Raw genomic sequence first — 23,093 nt, 5'->3', positions numbered from 1 at the left:
TCGGTAACTTCGCCCCTCTTGAGCCTTTCGAACTTGGCAGCTTCTTCTTCGGTCAACTTATCGAGACCCTTCTCCTGCGCATGAATGTTGAAGCAGAGGACATGGACTTGAGTGCTCAAATCGCGTAGCTGCCCGCGAAGAATCTTGACCTCAGCTTGAGCCGTAGCTGCAGCTGCCTCGGCCTTCCTCTGGGTCTTGACGGCAAGGTCGCGCTCCTCGTAAGACTGCTCGAGGAGTTGTGACATTTGAATCGTTTCATTCTTGAGACGTTCCGACTCGGCATTAAGCTCGTCGATTTCAGGCATCTTCGCTTCCAGCATCGCGACAGCATCGTCAAGTTCTTCCTGTAGCTTCTTGTAACGCCTCTTCTCACCAGCAAGCTGGCCCTTGACATTGTAAAGCTCCTCAAGGGCATCGGTAGCACGCTGGCCGGCTCTACCGCGGATGGAGAGCGGGGTACCGAAGGGAGATCCCGCGCGAGTAGCGGCAAAGGAGCCGTCACCCTTGGGGGTTTGAGGTCCAGTGCCGGGAGATCTACCGCGAAGATCGCCGGATGCCTTGATGCGGTCGACTTCATTCTGCAACTCCTGAGCGCGCTGCTCCGTCTGTGCGTGATCCTCCTTTTCTTGTTCGAGCTCGCGTCTGATGCGTCTGATCTCGTTGGCGTGATCATCCTTGATCTGCTCCAGCCTCAACTCGACCTCCTTCAAGCGGTTACGGTGAGTCTCCGACTGTTGATCCTTGAGCTCAACAAGACGCTTGGCGGACTCGAGCTCCTGCTTGAAACCCTCTTCGGTACGGGCAGCGGCTTCCTGGAGTTGCTGGACCTTTGTCAAGGTCTCCTCGGCCTTGTCCTGTGCCTCCTGGAGTCGCTTGCGGAGAACCTGCTCACTTCTAGTGAGTGATTCAATGGTCGAGTTCGCGTCCTCGTTTAGGCGTTGCAGCTCGGCGATGCGAGCACCCTTCTCCTTGCGGAACTTGATGGCCTCGGCATTCTTGGTCTTGAGCTCGTTGTCCAGCCAGTCGTTGGTGCGTTTCGCGTGCTCCAGTTCCTGCTTCAAGGCCTCCTCACGGTACTTTGTGGAATTGGCGGTAGTCTGCGCGGTCTGTACAGCCTGATTGAGCGACGTAACCTCCTGATTCAACTTGAGGATCTTCTTGTGCTGGGTTTGGAGCTCCTCGGCAAGGGTGGCGTTGGCCTGGGTCTTGGAGTCGACAATGGCCAGGGTTTCGCGATTCGAAGTCTCGAGCGACGCAATGCGTGCACGGAGGGTCTCAATTTCGGAAAGGGAAGTCGATCCCGACGACTTGAGCGTCTGTAGCTCGTTTTCTATAGACCGCCGTTTGGTCTCTGTGCGACACAGACGTGTTAGCAGCAGGGCGCGGCGAGGCTTAGGTGGAGGGGGGAAAGGATGGACTTGCCTTCATCTTGTAGTTTCTGACGGAGCTCGTCAACTTCCTTGAGAGCCTTGTCGGTGGTGGCCTTGAACTGCTCACAGCGCGACTCTGAGCTTCGGATGGCGCCTTCCAGCTCGATTCCCAGCTGGAACTTGTCCTCTTCGAGGGCACGGATCTTTGCTATCACAGCCTGGAATATGGTCTTGACCAGGTCTGGAGTCGGTGCGGTAAGGGCCGTGTTCAGATCGGGCTCAGGTACGCCGACCTGGGTCGAGAGATAGCCCACGTCCACCTCGGCCGCCGCCATCTTGGGAGCAACGGCTCAGCGGTGCATGAATGGGCGAGGCCGCGAACACACACACGAAACACGCGACGAAGAGTCGACTGAAGAATAGACGTAACAGATGTCAGGTCCACTTGGGGACGCTGCTGTCGCTGGAAATAAAAAAAGGAGAGTCGCGAAGGTGGATGGCCTCGGGGTGGTCGGGAGCGCAGTGGTGATGCAGAAGTGAGTCCAAGTGTTGGTTTGTTTCGTTGTGGAATTTCTTTGACGCTGCCACCAAGTCGATTGGAAGTCGCAGCTGGAGGTGCCCGCTGCAGGCCAGTCTTGCTTATAGGTTGGTTGGAGTGACGGGGCTGCACTGCGGTGGGTGGTGCACTGCGACCTCCATCCCCAACACCTGCGACTGCTTTGGGTTAGCGCCAAAGTGTCCATCGCGCTGGCCAGCAGGGTGACGGGAGCGATCCAGCTAGAAAAGCTTCTGTGGGGCCGCTGTCTTCCAGGTACCTCACTACCTACCTCTCCACCTACGGCAGGCGCTGGGTACCTGTTAGAGCAACTCTGTAGAGTAGCACGCACTTTCTGTTGGAGCTGATGTTGTCTGTGCGTTTGGACTTTCCAACTTCAGTACTTCTCCTGTAGTTAGTGAAAGGAAGTCACTTCTCCCGTCGACAACAAACATCAAGATCCACAGTTCTCGACATGAAAACAAGACTCTCTACAGTACTTCCACTGGACCGGTTGACGAGGCCATTCACTCAGCATTTACACTTCTCATCATGAAAACTTCCATCTTTACTAGCATTTGGCTCAATAAGCAGCAAGTCGAATCCTCGGATCTGAGACGAGCAGGTGATTATCCCTCAGCACTTATATTTTATTGTTACATAGGTCCATCATTAGATCCATCGTCTTTCATCTGAGCTACCCCCGGCTCCCCCGGCTTCCGTGATCAAGGCTGCCCACCACTTCCTCTTCCATGCCCATCCATCTCATGATATCCCAGCACCGGACCTGACTGCCACGCCGTCGGCTGTGGTTCAGCCGGCCGCTGTGGTCCCATCATCTCGTGCTTGTTCGACATGAACTGGGGAGGCGTCCCCTGGCCTTGCAACTCCTGCCGATTCGGGCCTGGATACATTCCCCCACTTCCCTGGAGCTCCGAGGCATTGCTCAACATCGGAGAAACTGACAAAGGACCTTGACCCAACGGTTGCGATGGGTTCTGTGGTACACCATACGGTGCGTGCAATTCGGCAGTGTTCGGCATTGGAGGGTACGCAGGCGTCTGGCCGTGAAGCTCGGTGCTGTTGAGCGGATGCGGCGGTCCTTGACCTTGGAGTTCGGCCGTCAACTGGGGAGGGGGAAATCTGCCCGCACCAGCCGACACTGGGGACACGCTGTTGACTCTGGTTCCGTCCTTGAGCATGCTTGCGGAACGACTTGGCGGCGAGGGCGGGACGGTGGCGGCGGCAGCAGCAGCAGCAGCAGCAGCAGTAGCAGCGCCGCCAACAATAGGATTGCCAGCAAGTTCGGGCTTGCCTTCCCCGGCAAAGACATCATGGATGGCATTCGAGGAATTGGTCTGCTCCATGTTTTTACGCTGCTTTGACCTGCGGATGAAGAAGAACAGAAGAGCGGCAATGATGCCCAGGCCAACGAGAACGCCAATGACGGCGCCAGCAATAACCCCCGTATTGGAGGATTTTTTGCCTGTGTTGCCGCTCCCGCTGCCGCCGTCATTGGCCCCTCCCGTACTGTCATCACCGGAATTGCTACCGGAGCCGGAGCCAGACCTTGAGCCACTTCCGCTGCTGGCCGTAGCCTGGGCACCACGGTTGGCTCTGCTGCCACTCTGGGCTGTTGGAGTCGGGTCTGCTTGGGATTCCGAGGCGGTAACCCCATTTGCGACGAGCTTGTTGTTGGCAGCATTGCAGTACAAGTCCAGGACCTGTTGTGGATCGTTAGCCACGAGACGTTTGGACAATGATTGAGAGTTTATGCACTTACAGCCATTGCAGATGAGATATCGTCAGTTGCTGTTACACCACAACTGTATTTGACGCTCGCGGTGATGGAACTTGTCACCAGACCAAGCATTTGGTCTTTGAGGCAGACACATGATGCAAGTGCCTGAGGCCCGTCAGGGCACAGCTCACGGGCTTGCTATTTCACTAAAGTGTCAGCATAGTAACACGATCTTACACAAGAAAACGCATGTTGTTCTTACCCCTTGAACAGCATAGGATACCGCCGAAGCAGCACAATTGGCCAATGAGCTATACTGCGGCAGGTCCTTGATATAGTACGTCACTTCCCAACAGGTGCTCGATCAGCCATCCGAACTAGAGCCAAAAGTGTATATCCATCACTGTCAAACTTACTATCACCGGGAGGGTTACTCGGCTTAGGAAATGCTGAAGTGCCCTCATTCAGCTTACACCACGCCGACCACATTCCCTGGGCTGACGAGACATCGGCTGTGTGGCCTTCGCAGTAGTACTTGACTGACGAGTTAATGAGCTGGCTCGCCAGCAGAGAGTTCTGGTTCTTTTGACAAGCGCAGGTGGCGTAGGCTGCCAAGTCCGAGGGGCATCGTTCGCGTCCCTGCGAGGACATTCAAATTAGTATCGGTACCGCCTGGTCGAAGAAAAGGTCCAGAGGCTTCCGGTCTCCCAACTAACCATTTCCCTGATAGCATATCCAAGCGCACTAAACGCACAAGGCGCTAACGCGGCCACCTCGGGAACATCAGTAATGTACTGCGTCACCGGAACTGATGGCTGCGGAAACTCCGGCAGCTTGTCCTGGCTGCAATACGCGCTGAGCACTGTCCCCGCCGACGCTTGGTCCTCGGTGGCCGTCGACCCGCAATAGTAGTTGACGGACTTGGAGACATCGGACTTGATGGCGGCGAAGTTGTTGTTCTTGGTGCAGACGCAGCCTTGGAGTTCCCCGACTGCGGCGGGACAGGCATCGCGGGTTTGACCTTGGACGTTATAGGAGATGGCGGTTTGGGCGCATGGTGCCTTATTACAACATATGGGAAATCATCAGCTCTATTGTCTTCGAGAAAGGAGGTATGCAGTCTCATGAGACTGGAAGGAATGAAGGGGAAGAAGGTCAAGTACCAAGGAGTTGTATATCGCCAGGTCGGTAATGTAGACGACTTGTGCGGCTTTTGCGACTCCTAGCAAGCCTAGGAGCGGCAGCGGCGATGATCGATGCTGGCCACGCATCGTCCTAAGGAAAAAGACCGTCTCAAGAAATCGAGAGTGTATAGGTTGAAGGCAACAGAGATGAAATGGTATCACTGTTTGGGAAAGGGACGGCAGCTGGAGTTGAACAATCTGGACGGGATCAAAGCAGAGTGATGGTACAGAAGAGCCTACTCAACCGCACAACACCAGAGACTTGCGTGGAATATGTCAAGTTGATACACAAAGGGGAGACCAGAAAAGAAAGTCAAGTTGAACATTTTCCGCGAAGGCCACTTCATTAGAACCACGAACCCAAGCCTGTCTCCCAATTACGATAAAGGTGCGTGGACACCAGATCGGCGCTTAACAAGGCGTCTTCCTCGAAAACTCCTTTTACCCCTCCCTCATCGCCTCCAAGAACTGCTCACGATAACCGTCCATCTCTCCTTCTCATTATGCACACTACCTTTTTTCCGTTGTTAATTCGATGTCGAGACCGGAAAGGATACCCCCTTGTTGGTGTAGCAAGACCCCTACCAGCTGAAAAAGACAAATCAAGATAAAATGCAGGCACACGGCAGGAAGCTTTAGCGAGTCTGGGGAGGAAGATCAAGCTTTTCAAAGTGTGACCAACAGGAGGAGTACTTTGGCAATAGTAGCTTGGGTGTATTTGATCAATCTTCGACGATATACCTACCCATCTTCCTTATTCGCACATTAATGTTGCGTTGAAGAGGGTATTCGTCACTCGGTCTTCGAACGGCTGTCCTTCAACAACCAGTTGCAACGCCCCAGACGTCCTACAACCCCCAAGTTTCGAACAATGACCTGAATATTGTCACTCTATTGCACCTTGATGATCTACCACCAGCAACTCGGGATCTTGAATACAGCGGCATAGGCCTTGATAATAAAAGGAAAAAAAAAAAAAAAAAAAAAAAAAAATAAGGTTATGGTTTACAGGGTCTTCTGTCCTATATAGAAACACGCCAAGATCAAGCTTAAACCTCAATCACACCCACCCGACCAGGTCGACGACCCACGCCATTCAAACCAAGAGGTAAGACGGAACAATTATACACACCCAAAAGGGACAGGATCAACAAGCTCGTCCACGATGCCACACTTGTAGTGTGCACGACCACAGACGCGCTTGAGGCGTCACACACAACAATCAGATAACGTGCCCAAAGAGGAAAGTTTTGGAGAGAGAGGGCTTGAAGAACAGGCTTATATTTAGCCATGTGAAGCATGGCGCATGGTGTCCGGGCAGCTTTGATATAATTTGAGGGGTGCCGAGGAACGCCACGGTATAGTACCTATGTATGGGTGGTTCAGCGCGGTTAAGTTACTACTACACTCAAGTGAACTGCGGTGGGCTGAAGATGGAACAAGCCGATAGGCAGGCCAAGGTTTTGTTTCTCTCGTTATATATTTGATTAGGGACAATATATAAGCAACGATGATTGTATAGGAAGGAGAAAGCATGTACGGTATGAAAGGCTCAGGACCGAATTATCGGGATTTTAGAAAAACCTTATCACCAGTTTCATTCACTCAATGGCACGATAATTGATCGCAGACAATGGTCGAACCAAGCAAGGTTTCTGTCATCCTTCCGAAACTTTTCCTTCCCAACGACGCTTTCGTCTCCAACCCAAAAACTTCCGGTAGGTAAGATATCTTATCTCATCACGCCATACCATATAGGTACCATAGGTACCCGACCGTTCTCTATCCAGGGGTCCAGGTCCTCCTCATGTCCCCACTTCCAAATTTGAATCCCCTTGATGCTCAATGATCCATAACCTCCCAAAACATATCCGTATTCAGCACCACCTTCTCCCCCATCCAAATCGCTTTATCCGTATGATTCCTCGCCTCCTTCTCCGCCTCACTGATCTCTCCCCCCTCACTTAGGGTCTTCTCCGTCGTATTCGGATGAATCAACACACTCAACGGTCCTCTCCAGACCGCCAACCAGCCCACAAAGGCACCAAGCTGCGCCGGCGTAAAGATGTTCACTTCGAACATGCCGATCGGGTGAGGGCCGACGGGTTTGCTCCAAAAGGTGTAGATCCGTAACTCGGGGAACTCGTGTCTGATGCGAGAATGCAGTTCGGAGGCGTAGCGGGCTTGGGCGGGGTGGTTGGGGAGGTGGTAGATGTGGACGTCACTTTGGGGAAGGGGGAAGGGAATGTTAGTGAAACTTACAAAGGGAGAAGGCGAAGAGGGAAGAAGAGGGGGGATATGGGCTCGTACAAGGCACCTCGTCGCCCGTTATCTAGAGGCTCGGGAAACTTTTCGTAGGCGCTGCTGAGCACGCCGGTTTGGTTGTTGAGGAGGCTCTTGCCGTCTTCGGCCTTTTCGGTGGGAAGGGGAGGGGCATTTTCGTAGCCTTCTAGGGGGGATTTGTAGGTTGGTCTTTGGGAGGGCATGTTGTTGTTTAATTTGGGAGTTTAGGGTCTGAAGTCTCAGGTTGAATGGGTTTGGGGTAAGCTGATTGTCGGTGTTGATTCTAAATTGAATTTTAGGGTACTGCGTCAACTCGGATGTGAACTGAAGTAAATAGGTAAGAACTATGTTAGGGTCAAGTTGAAGTCAAATATGGTGTCCGAATAGCTTCATCGACGTGATGCCCTCATGAGTAAGCATTACGAAGGTGACAATACGGATGACAAATAATGGCGGTCGTTCAAATGCCACGCTATGGGGTCCCGGCATGGCATCATTCCAGCATCCCACCCGTGGCCGAATGGCGATCCCGTCCGGGGAAGCCCCACCCCGCACGGCGGCATCCCGACTGGACAGTCGGCACACGGGACCCCACGAGTTCCATGCCCCTCCGCTCACCTGGCCGGTAATGACGACTCGACGGGAAGCAACATCAGTAACCAAAATTCCAGTCCAAGGTATTCACACGTGTCACCAATATCAGTTATGTGAGTCCACGCTAATATGTGAATGATAAGCCTCCTGCTTGTTGGTGTGAGAATAAACTAAGTACAATCACAAATGCCTCTTACGCCGGTGTAATAGTAATAATACTCCGAAACAATGCTGACATGTAACAAGTAGTGAGAGAAAGTATGAACCGTGCGCCTGCCTAGCCTCCTGTGGCCTTCTTGAACGCCATGCCCAAACCCGTGGTACCGGAACCTGACCCAAGCCATGACTGAAGCAAATCCTTTTGGTACCAAACAGTTCCGTCTTCATGTGAACCTTTTCCTTCTATCCCAGCAATGTGAAAATACGTCCCTTGGAAACCAGTCCATGCTCGGAAATGCGCAGCAACAAAATCGAATGCTCGACACAACATCGTGTCGATGTCCCCTAAACCGTAATAAAGCCGTAACAAAAGCGAGAAATTATGTAACAATACCATGTCGCGCCTGCAATGATAACAAACTGGCCGTCCCAGTCCCCATACAGTGAAGCGATTTAATCAACAGTGAGCCAAGGTCAAACACAGTATCCTCGACTTTGAGGTGCCGAAAACTCAAGCGGAAGAAGCAGGTTCAGCGGGAGCGTTGCCCTTGTCGTTCGCATCCGAAGGGCCAGAGACATCGTCGTTGGGGCCGAAGTCGGGAGGGCTGGTGCTGACCTTCTCGCCAGTCGCTACGTCGACAAGCTTATCACCGTCGACCTCGACCTCTCTGTTGCCGATGCGACGCATCAAGTCCAGGAAAGTCGACTTTTGAAATTTCTCGGACTGGTTGTCGGCGACGGAGGTCAAAATGGCGTTGGCTGCCTTGGCGAGCTCCTCGTTGCCCTCGCGACGACGAGCCTCGGCTTCTTCCTTGGCTTCCATCTCTTCAGCGAGGTTCTCCAGATCAGCATCGATGGTGGCCATCTCCTCGTCGGTGGGGGGGCCGACTTTGGTGTTGTTCTCGGCGCTCGGACCGTGCTGCGCCATCCACTCGGCCTCGGCAGCCTCAAACTCCTGCTGAGCTTGCTGAGCCTTCTCGGCCTTTTCCTTCTCGGCCCACTCAGCGAGTTCTTGCTCAAAGGAAGACTCGTCGTACTCGCCAAAGGCTCTGTTAAAGGCTTCAATGTCCAGAGCCGACTCGACGTGGTCGGTGAGGACGAACTGAGGCTGCTGGTGGGTGAAGTTGTTCGTGGCTGTGCCATGCATGACAAAAGGATCGTCCATGGACATTCCCATTCCCATTCCCATTCCCGTACCCACACCCATTCCCATACCGCCAAACTGGCGAGTGTTGTAGGCCATATGGTCGTCCTGCAAGCCCATCATGGAGTTGTGGGTTGCAGTAGACATGGTTGCCGGCATGGCTTGAGATGACATGGCCGGGGCCGCGTGAGCTGTGTCCTGACGGAGCTGCATGCTGGCGAACTGGTCGACCCAGCCGTGGGCAGCGGCACGGGAGGAGTGCATGGGACTGGCCGTAGCCGGCGCACCTCCGACCGCATGACCAAAGACACCAGGCGCTGGACCAGCATGAAAAGCCGGGACGCCTGGGTTGTTCAGGAACGTATTATTCGCAAGGCCGAGGGAAGGACCCGGGGCGTCGAGCATAGGGGCTTGCTGAAAGGTCTCATAGGCACCATCAGCAGCGAAGGAGGGGCGGTTTCTGAAGGACTGGATGGGATGTTAGCATCGAGTTACGTTGGGTATTCTACGACATGACTAAAGAAAGCGATCATATCATACAGCACCGGCAGCCGAGTTGGGCGAGTTGACCAGGCGGTCCTGGTGAAGAGTGCGGTCGCGATCAGCGTGCGCAAGAAGGGTCTTGGCACCGTTGGACGGGCCGCACATGCTGTCAGACATGTTGAGCGAGGTTTGACTTGTTGGAAGCAAAAAGGCGAGAAGCGCGGGTGACGGTAAGTTTAGAGAAAGAAAATACAAGAGTAGAAGGTTATATATATAAAGAGTGAGGAACAAAATGTCCTTCAAGAGAGTATATAATTATTGTAGAGCGAGGAAGACTTGGATGAGTGAGCGAAAGGAGAGTTGCAAGTTGTAAGTAGTGTAGATTAGTGGCGCGAAAGTAGAAGCCGAGGTTCTTTGAACAGCGCGATAGTCGTAACCGAACCCGCCGGTATCTCAAGTCTTCAACGGTAAGTATTTGGAGAAAAGTAGTTGGAGAAGGGGAAAGATGGAAACGAGAAAAAAAGATAAACAACGCCCAACCAAATAACCACGAAAAGGACGCGACTGATTACTGTGCATAAAGAATTCCTTTTTCGCAAGCAAACAAAAAGCGTCGCTGATTTTCAACAAGTAATTCTGGAAGAAGGGTCAAAATGGTTTGGTTGAGTGAGATTCCATCCCAACTTTTCCCAAAGTGAACGCTGCCACGGCACTGGCGAAATTCCCGTCGGGGTAGCCATGCGCTCACGCGCTATCATGTGCACGGCATGTTTCAGTGGACTTTTACAGCGGGACGGGAGAGCCCAAGCGACGCGTGGGGTCGTCAACGAGCCCCTGCCTCACCTGCCCCACCTTGGTTGTCTCGACAAGAGTCCACTTCGAGCCTCCGATTTCGAAGACATAACGTCACACCACGGTGAGCCTACGAGGAAACCGACCAAGGCTCCACTCACCGCGTCTCACCTTGCTCACCTTGACTTCTTGCCAGCTGGACCACATCGCTCGACAGGGATCACTAGTGCGCAAGCGTCAAGCTCCAGCGCAGCAAGACGGGTTCACCTATCGTGTCGCCTGGGCTTCCACTGCCTGTAGCTTGCAGCTGGGTTCCATTCCAATGCCCGTGGTGGTGATCCAACTTAAACAGCAATCCCCAACGACGGCCCTTTTTCCTTTCTACTAGCTCTGAGTAGTGTACTTCATAACTCCAGTTTGAATTCATCCATAACCCAAAGCACGCAAATACAACCCCATAATCTTTTTGTCTTTTCCACAATCTTCAATACTCCATAATTAATCAAGATGGTACGTCCTCTTACACCCCAAAGCTGCCGGCGGCGTCCCCCCCTTACTTGGCTACCTATCCACTAACATGAAGCTATCGCGACAACGACAGACCGCAGGCGCACAGGTTATCGCCAACTCTGGCCACGATGATATGATTGTACGCTGAACATCGCCCCCTCGACGTTTCCCGACAACCATCCCTCTGTTTCTAACCGACCCTCGCAGCACGATGCAGTTCTCGACTACTACGGCAGGAGGTTAGCGACATGCTCCTCGGATCGCACCATCAAGATCTTTGAGATCGAGGGCGAATCACAGCGACTTGTTGAGACACTGAAGGGGTATGTTTGCGCACCAAACAATATGGGCAATGGGTTAACCTCCCTTCTTCCAACAGACACGATGGCGCAGTTTGGTCCGTAGCATGGGCGCACCCCAAGTACGGCAACATCCTCGCCTCGGCAGGCTACGACGGCAAGGTTCTCATTTGGCGCGAGCAAGCCGGCAGCTGGCAGCGCATCTTCGACTTCGCCCTGCACAAAGCTAGCGTCAACATCGTGTCCTGGTCTCCCCACGAAGCCGGCTGCCTCTTGGCCTGCGCCTCTTCGGACGGCAACGTCAGCGTTCTCGAATTCAAGGATAACAGCTGGGAGCACAACATCTTCCACGCCCACGGCCTGGGCGTCAACTCGGTCTCGTGGGCCCCCGCCACCACCCCCGGCAGCATCGTCAGCAGCAACCCCGGCCCCGGCTCGACAGGCAACAGACGCTTCGTGACTGGCGGTTCCGACAACCTGCTCAAGATCTGGACTTTCGACCCCGCGACGAACGGATACAAGCTCGAGCGCGAGCCCCTGGCGGGTCATACAGATTGGGTTCGCGACGTTGCGTGGAGCCCGACTGTGCTTCAGAAGAGCTACATCGCGAGCGCCTCGCAGGACAAGACGGTGCGCATCTGGACGAGTGACGCGGCGAACCCGGGCGAGTGGAAGTGCAAGGTTCTCAACTTTGATGCGGCCGTCTGGCGCGTTAGCTGGTCGCTCAGCGGAAACGTGCTGGCCGCCAGCAGTGACAACAACAAGGTCACACTATGGAAGGAGAACCTTAAGGGCGAGTGGGAGAACGTCAAGACCATTGAGGAGTAAAATCACATGGAAATTGGGTCATGTTATGATGATGATGGGTGGCGAGCGTTAGCATAATATTGGTAGGTAGGATATCTACTCATCATCCAGAGTGGGCGTTATCGGATAATAAATAAGGAAGGCCAGCGAAAAGGAGCAGGCCCGCCTTCGGTTTCACAAGAACATATCCAGATTGGCTTCACATCAACTGCTCGGGACAATGAAAAGATCAAGCCAAGTTCTATCTTTACACTATCACATTACCTCGGGCTTGCGGAGAGTACATCTGAACCAGTATATCCCACCTCTCAAGTCATCAACGCGCCTTATCCATCTTCTCTTCCAACCATCCCAACACAATCTCCCTTCCCCTCTCATCCAGATCCCCGACACCTTCCAAATCGCCAATCACCATGTCCTGATCATCCACCACGCCCACGTCCGCCACCTTGACCCTCCTCGCCGCCTCCAGCTCCCAATGGTGGAGGTCGATCAGGTAATCCTCGTCCCACTTCCGCCGCTCTTTGAGTTCCAACATCTCAATGCTCCGCTGCATCAGCAGCGCCAGTTCGTACGCTTGCGTGCGGAAGCTGTTCTCGCCAGCGGTGATGGCAACCGGGGGTTTGCGGTGTTTTCGCGTTTTGAGACGAGGACGGGATTTCTTCTTTCCCTCTGCTTCGCCTTGTGCTGAGTCGTCCTCTTCGCGCTTCTCTCCCTGGTCTTCTTCTTTTTCTTCTTCCTGCTTTATCTTCTTTTGCTTCTGAGTACCACTAAGCCCCTTTTGATTTCTGTTGCGGGCCGCGGCATCAACAACCCCATCCTTCCCCCCCTCCGACCCAATCTTTGCCAAAGCATCACACTTGAACGGCAACTCCGCCGACGGCGTCTCATACAGCAACAACGTATCCGGGAGCTTAAGCATGGAGTGCCTCGGCGGGAAATGCACATAGCTCTTACGTGGGAACTTGCCAGGTAGAATCTCTACCTTGAGAGTTTGCTGGAGCATGTCTTCGGCCGCTACCTCGTCCGGCTCGCCTTCGGCGTCGTTGACCATCGACATGTGCATACGGTAGTGCTCCGAGTGCTCCGAGTTGTCGGGGTCGAGGTCATCGGTGGGGTTTTGGCTGGCTGGGAGGGGCGGCGGAGGTTGGTGAGGAGGAGGAGTAGAGGGGGAAGTCAATGGGTCGTGGGGTTCGCTGTGGACGTCCGCGGGGACGTTGATGTCGCCGCTGCTGATACCACTGGCAACGGCACCGGCACCAGTGATCAAAGGCCCCGGAGGTGGCGGATAAAGCCATTCCGGAACATACTTCTCATCAAAAGTCGTCGGAACAAAAAGTCCCGCTGTGTGGAAAAACAGACAAGCGCTAGCAAAGCTGTCAAACAGTCCCGACGGCGAGCCAAAGAGGTCTTCGAGCCGACGCTGATAATGGGCAATGATGGGAGAGGTGGCAGCCGGTCCTGCATCTTTGTCGAGGTCGCGGTTCAGCTTGTGCAGCTGCTCCTCAATGAGGATGCGGTCGTCGCCCTTGGGCCGGTGGATCGGGTGATCAGGCAAGAAAGTGGTCCAGTCGTAGATGCCGTTGTAGGCGAGGAGACCGCGTACGGCCATGCGTGCGTGCGGGTACGACTCGGTGAGGGCCAGGCCGGCGGCCAGACTGGCGCCCAGGTAGGAACCGCAGATGTAGACGTCTTTGCGTTGGGGGTATCTTGGTTGAAGGTTTTGGGTAATCCAGGAGTAGCCAAAGAGGACGTCGTGGATAGGGGTGGGCCAGTGGAAGGGGGTTATGCTGATATCTTCTTCCTCTTCTTCGGGACGTCCCTCTTCTTCTTTGCTATTAGGTGTCTCGCGCGATTGATATCCTTCATCGTCAAAATCGGACTCTGCAATCTTTGGCTTGAGTTTTGGCTGTGGTCTGTCGTCGTATAAGCCAGACCATCTATAGTGAATGACAGCGGCCGAATATGTGTGAAGCCATGATGGGAGATGATAGTTCGGGTCAGTCTCGTCCCGAGCAGCAAAGGGGGGGATCCAGATGATTAAGGGATCGGTTGGTGGCCGGTCAGCGACATTGTACAGACTGAGCCACAGATATCAGTCTAAGATTGACCTTCATCACCCACAGCTCCCAAGGAGACTGTTGATGTTATGTTGACCACCTACCTGACGGTAATTTCACCAGAAGAGGCGCAAGGAACGGTATAGCGTTCTATCGAAGGCTCAAATGGGGGACTGCTACTGTAGAATCTTTCATGGGACGTTTGGCGCGGGAGTTTTGAAGCGACAGTAATGCGCCTAAGTCTCAGTGCTACAGTCCATCTGGGCATCTTCTACGGAGTCGCCAGTTTATGGTGAAGTTCTGGCATAGTTTCTTTGTCAGACCCTTTCTCATTTCACGATTTCACAACGGAGTAAGAGGCCTTGGACACTGAACCAGAAATTCGTACTCGTCGTAGCACCAACTTATCCCTTCGTCTCTTTTCTTTTCTAGACGCAAGAAAGTACCCCATGGGAGGTTATGACATGCCAAGCTGGATAGATCAACGTTGATGTCACGATCAAAGCTGGGTGTTGTTTTGGTGTTTGGCTGCCGCCAGAAATTGTTTTGAGACGACGACCATAAACAGATGGAGGTACGTACCTACAGCAAATCACTGTCTGGCATCTGGTGACAGCTGAAGCTTATGGAAAGTGGGGCCATGTGACTCCTCCACAGAACGTGGAAGCTTACGTTGAAACCTTGGCAGAACTTGGCTTTTAGCGATCACCGCAGCCTCCAGAACATGTTCTTGCTGCCCAGGACGTCATATGATGGATAGGGACGGGAATCAACGTGACAAACAACCCGACATTTTCTTTCAGCTTGGAAAGGGCTGTCCAGGTTATGCCAGGAAAGTATCAAGCCAGCCAACTTGTCTTATATCTCTACATATAACCGTACCTACCTAGGTAGTCCCAATGAACCACCACCGATATTCATTCATGCTTCGTCCTTGCCGCCGTGATGCTACGATAATTCGACGATGACATTCAACAGCAAGCGTCCATAGGGGAACCCATCCCGATACCCTATGACACTTCGCTTTACAATTATCACCATTCTTTACAGTATTTCTTTTATAATCGCCCTAATACTACTTAGTTGACAACATGGAGGACGCTGGTGGTGAGAATGTGGAGGAACATCTTCAAGAGGTCGATGAGCAGTACAAGGCCTCACTTCCCAAGCTTATGGGAGAGGACCAGGCCCATCGAGATCCCAGGTAAGTCACATCAAAGTCCTCGGGTACTCAGTTTGTATCATAGTATATACTGACGGTCTGGACTCTGTCAAGTCGATGGTGGTTTGCCTCGGCTGCTTTTCCCATGGTCGCAGGCACACTTGGGCCCGTTGCAAGCGCCTTCAGTATCTGTGCTCTAGTCCGGCCATGGAGACAAAATTACACCAAAGGGGCTGACATCAAGACCGCCACCTTCATCAAAGACCCAGCCTGGCTGATCGCTATCAATGCAGTCCAGCTTGCCATCGCGCTAAGCTCCAACCTGGCCCTACTCCTTAACATGACCAGGAGACTCCGGTTCTCCGTCGCTCAACCCGTCACCATTGTCGGATGGTACCTCTCATCCATATGCTTGATAGCCCTCGCAAGTACGACAGCCGGACCGCTGAGACCGGAAAACAACGACTTCATCTGGTCTGAAGCTTACTTTTACGGCATCTACGCCGCAGTCCTGTACTTCGTTGTCGCTTCGCTCATGGTAGTTACCGTCTGGGGATCTCAGCAGGGGCACTACGCAAAGGATTTTATGCTCACACCCAGTCAGAGGACACTGATGCTACAGACCATCTCGTTCCTCATCTACCTCCTCATCGGTGCCCTTATCTTTTCCAACACCGAAGGATGGAACTACCTCGATGGTGTGTACTGGGCGGCCGTGACGCTCTTTACCGTGGGATTTGGCGATTACTACCCTACCTCAACTCTCGGAAGGGCTCTCCTCTTCCCGTACTCCCTGGTCGGCATTATCAGCTTGGGTCTCGTCATTGGATCCATCCGCACTTTGATGCTAGAGCGCGGCAAGAAAAGACTTGATGCACGTATGGTGGAAAAGCTCAGACATCGCGTGTTAAGAAAAATGGCCAAGAAGGGAAAGGATGGTATACTTACACCCATACGAGATACACATTCCGATTCCCCTGAACTGTCTTCCAGCTCTGGTCTGACCGAGTTCCAACGGCGACAATCCGAGTTTGAGCTGATGAGAAAGATTCAAAAGCAGGCGACTCATAGGCATCGCTGGATTGCTTTGGCTATCTCTACAAGCACCTGGTTGGTCTTATGGCTGGTGGGTGCCAAAGTCTTTCAAGAGTGTGAACGTCAGTATCAACAATTGACCTACTTTGATACCTTTTACATGGCATATGTTAGTCTGACAACCATCGGATACGGAGATATCACACCGATATCCAACGCCGGAAAGTCCTTTTGGGTCTTCTGGGCACTCCTCGCTCTTCCGACTATGACAGTCCTGATCTCTAATGCAGGAGATACCATCGTGAAGGGTATCAAAGATGCCACGGACAAAGTGGCCACCGTTACCATTCTTCCTAGCGAGCGGGGCTTCAAGAGCGAGTTCAAGGCAACCTTTAATGCCCTTTCCCATGGAAAGCTGTTTACCGAGGATATCGAGGAGTCACCCCCAGGAATACATGGAGCCTCACAGCGCCATAGGTACAGCAGCGAGGAGAACGATGACGAGGGTGAGCTAGCTCAAGATCAAGCAGATGTTGATGCCGAAAGCGCAAACACGGGTCTGATAAAGCAGAAACAGGCGAAGAATGCAAGAAACGAAGAGAGTCATAAGAGGCGAGTGGAAGGTAACGCAGCTGAAGAGGACAGTGGCGATCGTCCTGATCGAGCAGTTCGCTTCGATGACTCCTCTACTACGTCAGGGAAGAAAGGAGCGAACGGCCGGTCAAAGAAGATGGGAAACACGGATGACGAGGAGAACCCGTACGACCAGAACTCGAACTCAACTCCTCAGCTTCCCGAAATGACGCGTGCCGTCTCAATACCACGCCAGGACTTGCCCCAAAGCCCCATGGATCCGGCCGAGTACCACCTCACGCTGATCGAAGAGATCGGGCTAGTAATGCAACACCTCAAGAGCCACCCTCCGCGGAAGTACACTTTTCAGGAGTGGGCATGGTACCTGCGGCTCATCGGAGAGGACGAGAGCGACGCAGCTAAGCACCGAAAGCCTCACGCTCATCTTCGTAGCAGTAAGGATGAACTGGAGGGGAAAGAACGGGCGAAGTGGAGTTGGGTCGGCAGCAGGAGTCCGTTGATGAGCTCTCAAGAGGAGGCTGAGTGGATCCTGGAGCGGTTGATCGAGACGCTGACTGATGAGCTCAGAGGCGTCAAGGCCGCGAGGAGGAAGAATGAGATGAAGAATCAGAAAAGTCAGCAAGCGGACACCTTCATGCCTGGTCTGTAAATGTTGTTTCATTATGATTAAAGGGGTCACAAGTGAGGATTTTCAGTCCGAAATTCGAGACATGGTATGCCTCACACATAGTTTGTGCACATGATGCTTCCCCTCATCTTCATCGGTTGTTGTAACTGGCAATTCGTCAGAAATTCAACCGTAGCATGGCGTGGCTGAGGTTCTATCTCTGAAGCGCAGGCCAAGATATTTCTTTCCTATTCCGGATGACCGACGACCCTTTGCTCCCGCTCCTATTACTGGGTCAAGACAGCAACATGTCAGTCGAGGCAGAACACCTCCTTCCCGAGCTGAGTCTGGAACGCAAATGACATCACCTACTACATACTTTCAGACATATCTTTGAACACAAGTACAACAACCTCCTTACCGCTACACCTATTCGGTTGAGGAACCACACGGGTATCTTGCCAATCGATCACTTTTCTGCGACGGAGGATCCAGAGAATCCTCAAGGTACATTTATCTCTCTTCATACTCGCAGTGCTGTACCCATTCGCAGTCGTCTATGCTCGTCCATTTTGATTTATTTGATGTTACTTTACCACTCTGTACCCTTCCGACAGCAACAGAGAACTTCTTCATATTTTCATTATCGGGGCAGTTAGAAACACCCTGAATTTGCCAAATAGGAGAACTTCGCCCCCGTTGTCTAAAAGCAACTAAACCGGGCGAATTTGGTATACTTTTGCTTCCCATTGCCTCATGGCGCAACCTACCAACAACACGCCACTTACATCCAGGCATCAAGATAAATCCTAGATTAGAGACTGACTTGCACATGTGTGTATGCGCAGATATCCTCTCAACTTAAGCCAATTCCTACCAACAGCTTCATGTCCAAGATGTTTTGGGGTACTTGGAAGTTCACGGCACTGATGTTGCCCTCTTTGTCCTTCTGGCTCTCCAGTACTTCGGTTCAAGCAGCAGCGTCGACATGCCAGGCGCCCGTGCCTGCGTCATATCCTGCACCCGTAGTCCGTAATGGATTTGAAGCCCGGCTCGTGGCTACTGGACTCAAGAAGCCGAGAGGCGTCATCGTCGATTCGAAAGGAAGGCTACTGGTCGTTGAAGCAGGTAAGGGGATCACACACTTGGTTATCAAGGACGATGGATGGCCGTGTTTGTCTGTGGAGAAGACCACGACAATTGTGTCGATGAGTGATGTAAGATGAGCTCTCCGTCCTGACCGGCCGTCACCTTTTACAAAACAACATGAAATAAAGACTAAATCTATAACAGCTCAATCACGGCATCCAACTCTCCATCGACGGAAAAACCCTCTACGCCTCTTCTTCCAACTCGGTCTACAGCTGGGCATACGACGCAGACGCCATCCGCGTCAGCGACGAGAAATCTCCCAAGACGCTCATCAGCAACATGACTAACGCGGGCGGCGGCCACTCCACCCGCACGCTCCTAATCTCACGCAAACAGCCCGGAATCCTGCTCGTCTCGCGCGGCAGCGGGAGCAACATCGATAACGGCGCCACCGACCATTCCTCCGGCATCTCACAGATCCGAGCCTTCGACATCTCCGATCCCAACCTAGGAACACCCGGCGGCGGCGGCAAAGTATACGACTACCCCAGCGAAGGCTGGACCATCGGCTGGGGCTTGCGTAACTCGGTCGGAGTAGCCGAGGAGCCCAACACAGGCGGCATCTACAGTGTCGAGAACAGCGCGGATGGTATTAAGCGCTTTGGCGTGGACATCCACGAAGACAGTCCCGGAGAAGAAATGAACTATCATGGTGTCCTCCGCTTCCCCTCTAATCGATCCTCTTCTTCCGGCCAAGGACAACAGCAAGGCGGAAACCACGGCTACCCCTACTGTCTCGCCCTCTACAACTCATCTGCCACCCCTTCCTTCCCCTCATTAGGAAATCTCAAAACCGGCTCCCAATTCACCCACGACTCGACGCCCTACTCTATCCCCTTTTTGCCATCATCCGACTCCTCCTCCTCACAAGTAAAACCAATCAACATCACCACCTCCGACACCTCCTGCTCCTCCACCAACTTCATCCCTCCCCGCCTCACCTTCCCCGCACACACCGCCCCTCTCGACATCAAGTTCAGCAACGGCAATGGCAATCAAAGTCTAGGTCTAGCGTACATTTCTTTCCACGGAAGCTGGGACCGCTCTACTCCCGCCGGGTACAAGTTATCCGCTGTGCGGTTCGATACAAGCAAAGGGGAACCGATAGAGGCAAGCGATAGCACGAACAGTCTTGTAGATATCATGTGGAATCGGGATGTGAGCAAGTGTCCGGAGCAGTGTTTTAGGCCGGTGGGACTGGCAGTTGATGAGCAAGAAAGGATCTGGATGACGGATGACGATAAGGGGGATGTGTGGGTTTTGAAGCAGGTGGGGGAGGTTAAAGATGAGGAAGGTGCTGATGGGGGGAGTGGGAGTGGAAATGTCAACGGGGATAGCGATAGTGCCGCTGCCCCAATGCGTGCTAAGAGGAGTGGGAGTTGTGCAGAGTGGTTGGGTGTTGGGATGTCGGCTATGGCTGCGGTTGCTGGGAGTCTGTTGTTTGTTGTGTTGTGAGTAGGTTCTGGGTTCTGAGGTTTGGAGGAGGCAAAGTATGTCTGCGATGATCATCAGTTACAAATGGAGGTATTGCTCGATTCTTTGTTACCTATGCGCACTAAAACAAACTTGTGAGAAAGGAGATGATGATAACCTCTATAACAGCTACCTAACTTTTTGCGTCTACTTGCTTCAAATGCTAGGCTTTGTGCCGGTGCATTGCTCAAATTGCTGGGATATAAATACGCGTAATTTTCCTAGCGACTATACGCAACCTAAAATATGCCGCTTGCCCATATGAAGGACTATCTTCAGACTCTTATTTCCCCCAACTCTCTCCTAGATTGAACCAAGTCACCGTGGCCTGTCTCATCCCCCAACAACCAGAGATTGATACCACCAAAGGTAGCGTGTGTGAACAGATCGCAAGCATATGGTTCCACGCTTCTTCTTGAGTAAGAATATATGCACCTCAAATTACTCCCAGACTAGCATCAAATTTCATAGGGCGATGCAGTCGTGTTTGCAGACGCTTCCCAAACCGACGAGTAGAGAGGGCCTTCAAAAGACTGCAAAGCACCAGCAATCTGCTCATACGACGAAATCATGAACCCAGCCACCTCGCCGAGCGCCAAGAGTGCGAGGTTACGAACAGCAGAGGGCGGTAGGCCATACGATCCCATGACGAGAGAAGCGGTAGGGCAAACAATGTAGGGCCACCAGCTGCGCGAGGAAGCACCGGTCAAAAAGGATTCGTTTACAGACGATGCCGCTTCCGCGGTGTCCTCCAGTATGTCGAGAATCTCGTTGGTGATGTTGGAGGCTTGTTGGAGTCTTTGTGTTTGGTCCTCGTATTTGGTGGCTAGGGTCTCGGTGACGGCGAGGAGGCGGTCCATTCCTTGCTCGAGGTTGTCTTGACGGAGGGCTAGTGCAGCGGCTTGTTGATTGGAGAGTTCCTGTTTAGGGTTAGCCACGATGTATGCGATGGTTACTGTAAGGAAGATGGCCTACAATTTGCTGTTGTAGTGCGGTGGTTGATGCTGCGGCTGTGGCAACCACCGCAACTAGGGCTCCAATACCATCGTTGGCTCGGGCGGAGACTTGCTGAAGGGCATGTTCGTGCACATGGGCTACTCGTGAGTGGCCCTCGAGAACACCAGTAAGCAGTAGGTTGAGCAATTTCTGCAGGTCTTCGGCTTGTTGTTGGCTGTCGTGTAGGGAGGCAGAGGACTTTCGGAGTGTTGCTTCAACATCAGTCGCCAAGAATTCATGAACCATGGCAAGCCCATCTCTCAGTTTATCGATCTGTGGTGTGAGGTTATCGAGATTATTGATTAACTGTTGTGTTCGCAGGTCAAGTTGATTCATTCGCTTCTGAAGCTGAGCTTCCACGCCTTCTGTAAGGTTCTTCATCACATTGGTGAGTCGTTGATAAAGGAGAATGTTTTGTGCTGTAGATCACTGTCAGCCACGACTTTGAATGGTGTATCTTAATCCAGATACCATACCTTTCTCGTTATCCGCTCTGGCCGCCTCACAGAACCGCAAAGCCTTGTGCCGATAACTGATCCACGTATTCCACGCAGCATCTGACGACTTCATGGCTGACAGACAGTGGTCGATTTCATGACTGCTGACGTGGAGTTGTGCTTGGTCCCGGATCACAATCTGACTCAGGGCCGGTTCCCGAAACTTGGCACATTGCGCCGGGATGTTGAACCTGCCTCGCTCCAAATCACATATCGCTAGACTGGCAGCGTAGGAATCAACAAAGTCGCGAACTTGTCGACCAGTGTCTGTGAGGATTGTGGCGTCGTTCTTTCCGTCTACTAACTGGCAGTTGTTGACTAGGAGTCGGGCGGCCACACGATGGCAAAACGGTTCTGATTCGAGTTCTTGAAGTTCACTTAGAGCGACGGCGTAGATGTTTGGCAGGCGTGAGGACTCTCGAAGCAGATCCGAAGGCTGGATGTTGCGGTCGATGTTGACTTGATGGTCGGCTGTGTTGTGGTCATATTATTAGTCAAGCCCTGCAGGCAGTGCTCTGATATTACTTACGAACTGGCACTTTTCTTTCACCTCCCCACGAAAAGGCCAGAGAAGGTGTAGCTGTAACGGCACAGAGAGCCGTGAAAAGAAGAGCCATGACCATAGTTACCGAGTGAGCGAGATGCGACAGACTGATGATGATATTTCGAGAGAGTCAGATGCGTCCAGAAGAGTGCCGTCGAAGGGACTTGGGCAATAAGAAATGGAAATTCTGGCAATATTGGTAGTGCAATTTTGGCGATCGAAGTTTGTGGCCTTGCAACTGAAAATTGTGTGGTGTTTCTGAAGAGAAGGAGCGATTCAAGAGAGGGAAGGAAGGTATGTGAGGGTAAGCTGGCGATCGCGACTGCCCAAGATAAGAGAAGCGAACTTGAATTTAACTGGAAGAAAATCACTGGATTCTCAATCTTTACGAAGGTTTCCATTCATTTGACTCCACTTGGAGTTCGCATCGAAGATGATTGTGGTTGTCTGTCGAGCTCGACTTTTGCTGGCTCTCAATCGTCTGATATGGCGTTGTCCTCTCCAACAGAAGCGAGCCTAGACAAAGATTTGGGATGTAGACCACTTGTCTTGACATCACTGGAATCTGCATCTTTTCATCCGGTATCGAGAAAGTGCAAACAGCTCGCTTGAGACAGTTTGGAAGACTTCGACCGTGACGGGTGTCCTGGGTGGTGATGACTGTCGTGAGGTTGGCATCCGTAAAGTCGTCATCGGAAAACTGGACGATTGTCAACGGGAGTTTGACGTTCAATCTGAATATTGTGAAACAATATGTTCCATCGAGTAGTCTCCACACTTTCACGCCCTGTGAAATTTCTTTTGGAAGATTTCTTATTCGAGATGAATGATGTCGGATGGAATCACATCTGTTGGTGTTTGTCGTCGTTTCCTAGCCTAAGCGACTAGCAGCAGAGAGACTAGGCGGATACGACCCTAACCCTGGTATACTTGCAGCCAATCACTAGCTGCATTGCTGTGCCGCGTCAGGTCCGATACATTTTTTGGAGCTCTCCGAAGATCCACTCGGTTCATCCCACCACCCGGCCGGCTGCCATTGACTCGGTGTTGCCCTTGCGACTGCCAGAACCTC

General features: G+C 52.6%; 9 protein-coding genes across 9 annotated transcripts; 3 read left to right on the top strand and 6 right to left on the bottom strand.

Moving 5' to 3' along the window:
• Positions 1 to 2,630: 2,630 nt before the first annotated feature.
• On the bottom strand, positions 2,631 to 4,917 carry NEUTE1DRAFT_103879 (uncharacterized protein; the record flags this gene model as incomplete). Its single annotated transcript, XM_009856088.1, has 6 exons — positions 2,631 to 3,629; positions 3,689 to 3,844; positions 3,909 to 3,991; positions 4,063 to 4,285; positions 4,363 to 4,707; positions 4,810 to 4,917. 6 exons carry the CDS (start codon positions 4,915 to 4,917, stop codon positions 2,631 to 2,633), a joined length of 1,914 nt encoding a protein of 637 aa, XP_009854390.1.
• A 1,673-nt stretch (positions 4,918 to 6,590) lies between these two features.
• NEUTE1DRAFT_69075 (uncharacterized protein) lies at positions 6,591 to 7,326 on the bottom strand (the record flags this gene model as incomplete). Its single annotated transcript, XM_009856087.1, has 2 exons — positions 6,591 to 7,054; positions 7,141 to 7,326. The coding sequence occupies 2 exons, from the start codon at positions 7,314 to 7,316 to the stop codon at positions 6,673 to 6,675; spliced, it is 558 nt and encodes a 185-aa protein (XP_009854389.1).
• A 658-nt stretch (positions 7,327 to 7,984) lies between these two features.
• On the bottom strand, positions 7,985 to 8,197 carry NEUTE1DRAFT_103877 (uncharacterized protein; the record flags this gene model as incomplete). The annotated part of the gene is made up of 1 exon (XM_009856086.1): positions 7,985 to 8,197. One exon carries the CDS (start codon positions 8,195 to 8,197, stop codon positions 7,985 to 7,987), a length of 213 nt encoding a protein of 70 aa, XP_009854388.1.
• Positions 8,198 to 8,233: 36 nt separating this feature from the next.
• NEUTE1DRAFT_131960 (uncharacterized protein) lies at positions 8,234 to 9,670 on the bottom strand (the record flags this gene model as incomplete). Its single annotated transcript, XM_009856085.1, has 2 exons — positions 8,234 to 9,478; positions 9,551 to 9,670. 2 exons carry the CDS (start codon positions 9,668 to 9,670, stop codon positions 8,378 to 8,380), a joined length of 1,221 nt encoding a protein of 406 aa, XP_009854387.1.
• A 980-nt stretch (positions 9,671 to 10,650) lies between these two features.
• NEUTE1DRAFT_118176 (protein transport protein sec-13) lies at positions 10,651 to 12,418 on the top strand (the record flags this gene model as incomplete). The annotated part of the gene is made up of 4 exons (XM_009856084.1): positions 10,651 to 10,795; positions 10,887 to 10,934; positions 11,003 to 11,118; positions 11,175 to 12,418. The coding sequence occupies 4 exons, from the start codon at positions 10,793 to 10,795 to the stop codon at positions 11,920 to 11,922; spliced, it is 915 nt and encodes a 304-aa protein (XP_009854386.1).
• Positions 12,338 to 14,229, bottom strand: NEUTE1DRAFT_31033 (uncharacterized protein; the record flags this gene model as incomplete). The annotated part of the gene is made up of 6 exons (XM_009855499.1): positions 12,338 to 12,496; positions 12,550 to 12,571; positions 12,762 to 13,130; positions 13,212 to 13,691; positions 13,785 to 13,982; positions 14,066 to 14,229. Coding segments are annotated over 6 exons (1,392 nt in total), but the record flags the coding sequence as incomplete, so codon positions are not given.
• An 823-nt stretch (positions 14,230 to 15,052) lies between these two features.
• Positions 15,053 to 17,477, top strand: NEUTE1DRAFT_87749 (potassium channel; the record flags this gene model as incomplete). Its single annotated transcript, XM_009856083.1, has 3 exons — positions 15,053 to 15,165; positions 15,238 to 16,851; positions 17,002 to 17,477. 3 exons carry the CDS (start codon positions 15,053 to 15,055, stop codon positions 17,399 to 17,401), a joined length of 2,127 nt encoding a protein of 708 aa, XP_009854385.1.
• A 1,047-nt stretch (positions 17,478 to 18,524) lies between these two features.
• On the top strand, positions 18,525 to 20,108 carry NEUTE1DRAFT_124676 (uncharacterized protein; the record flags this gene model as incomplete). Its single annotated transcript, XM_009856082.1, has 2 exons — positions 18,525 to 18,536; positions 18,653 to 20,108. 2 exons carry the CDS (start codon positions 18,525 to 18,527, stop codon positions 19,964 to 19,966), a joined length of 1,326 nt encoding a protein of 441 aa, XP_009854384.1.
• A 334-nt stretch (positions 20,109 to 20,442) lies between these two features.
• NEUTE1DRAFT_131956 (uncharacterized protein) lies at positions 20,443 to 22,100 on the bottom strand (the record flags this gene model as incomplete). The annotated part of the gene is made up of 4 exons (XM_009856081.1): positions 20,443 to 20,904; positions 20,960 to 21,399; positions 21,457 to 21,948; positions 22,007 to 22,100. 4 exons carry the CDS (start codon positions 22,098 to 22,100, stop codon positions 20,443 to 20,445), a joined length of 1,488 nt encoding a protein of 495 aa, XP_009854383.1.
• Positions 22,101 to 23,093: the final 993 nt, after the last annotated feature.

The sequence above is a fragment of the Neurospora tetrasperma genome (assembly GCF_000213175.1).
Source record: "Neurospora tetrasperma FGSC 2508 unplaced genomic scaffold NEUTE1scaffold_6, whole genome shotgun sequence".
NCBI lineage: Eukaryota > Fungi > Ascomycota > Sordariomycetes > Sordariales > Sordariaceae > Neurospora > Neurospora tetrasperma.
Note: the sequence above shows the minus strand (reverse complement) of the source record. Positions and strands in the feature narration are given on the sequence as shown.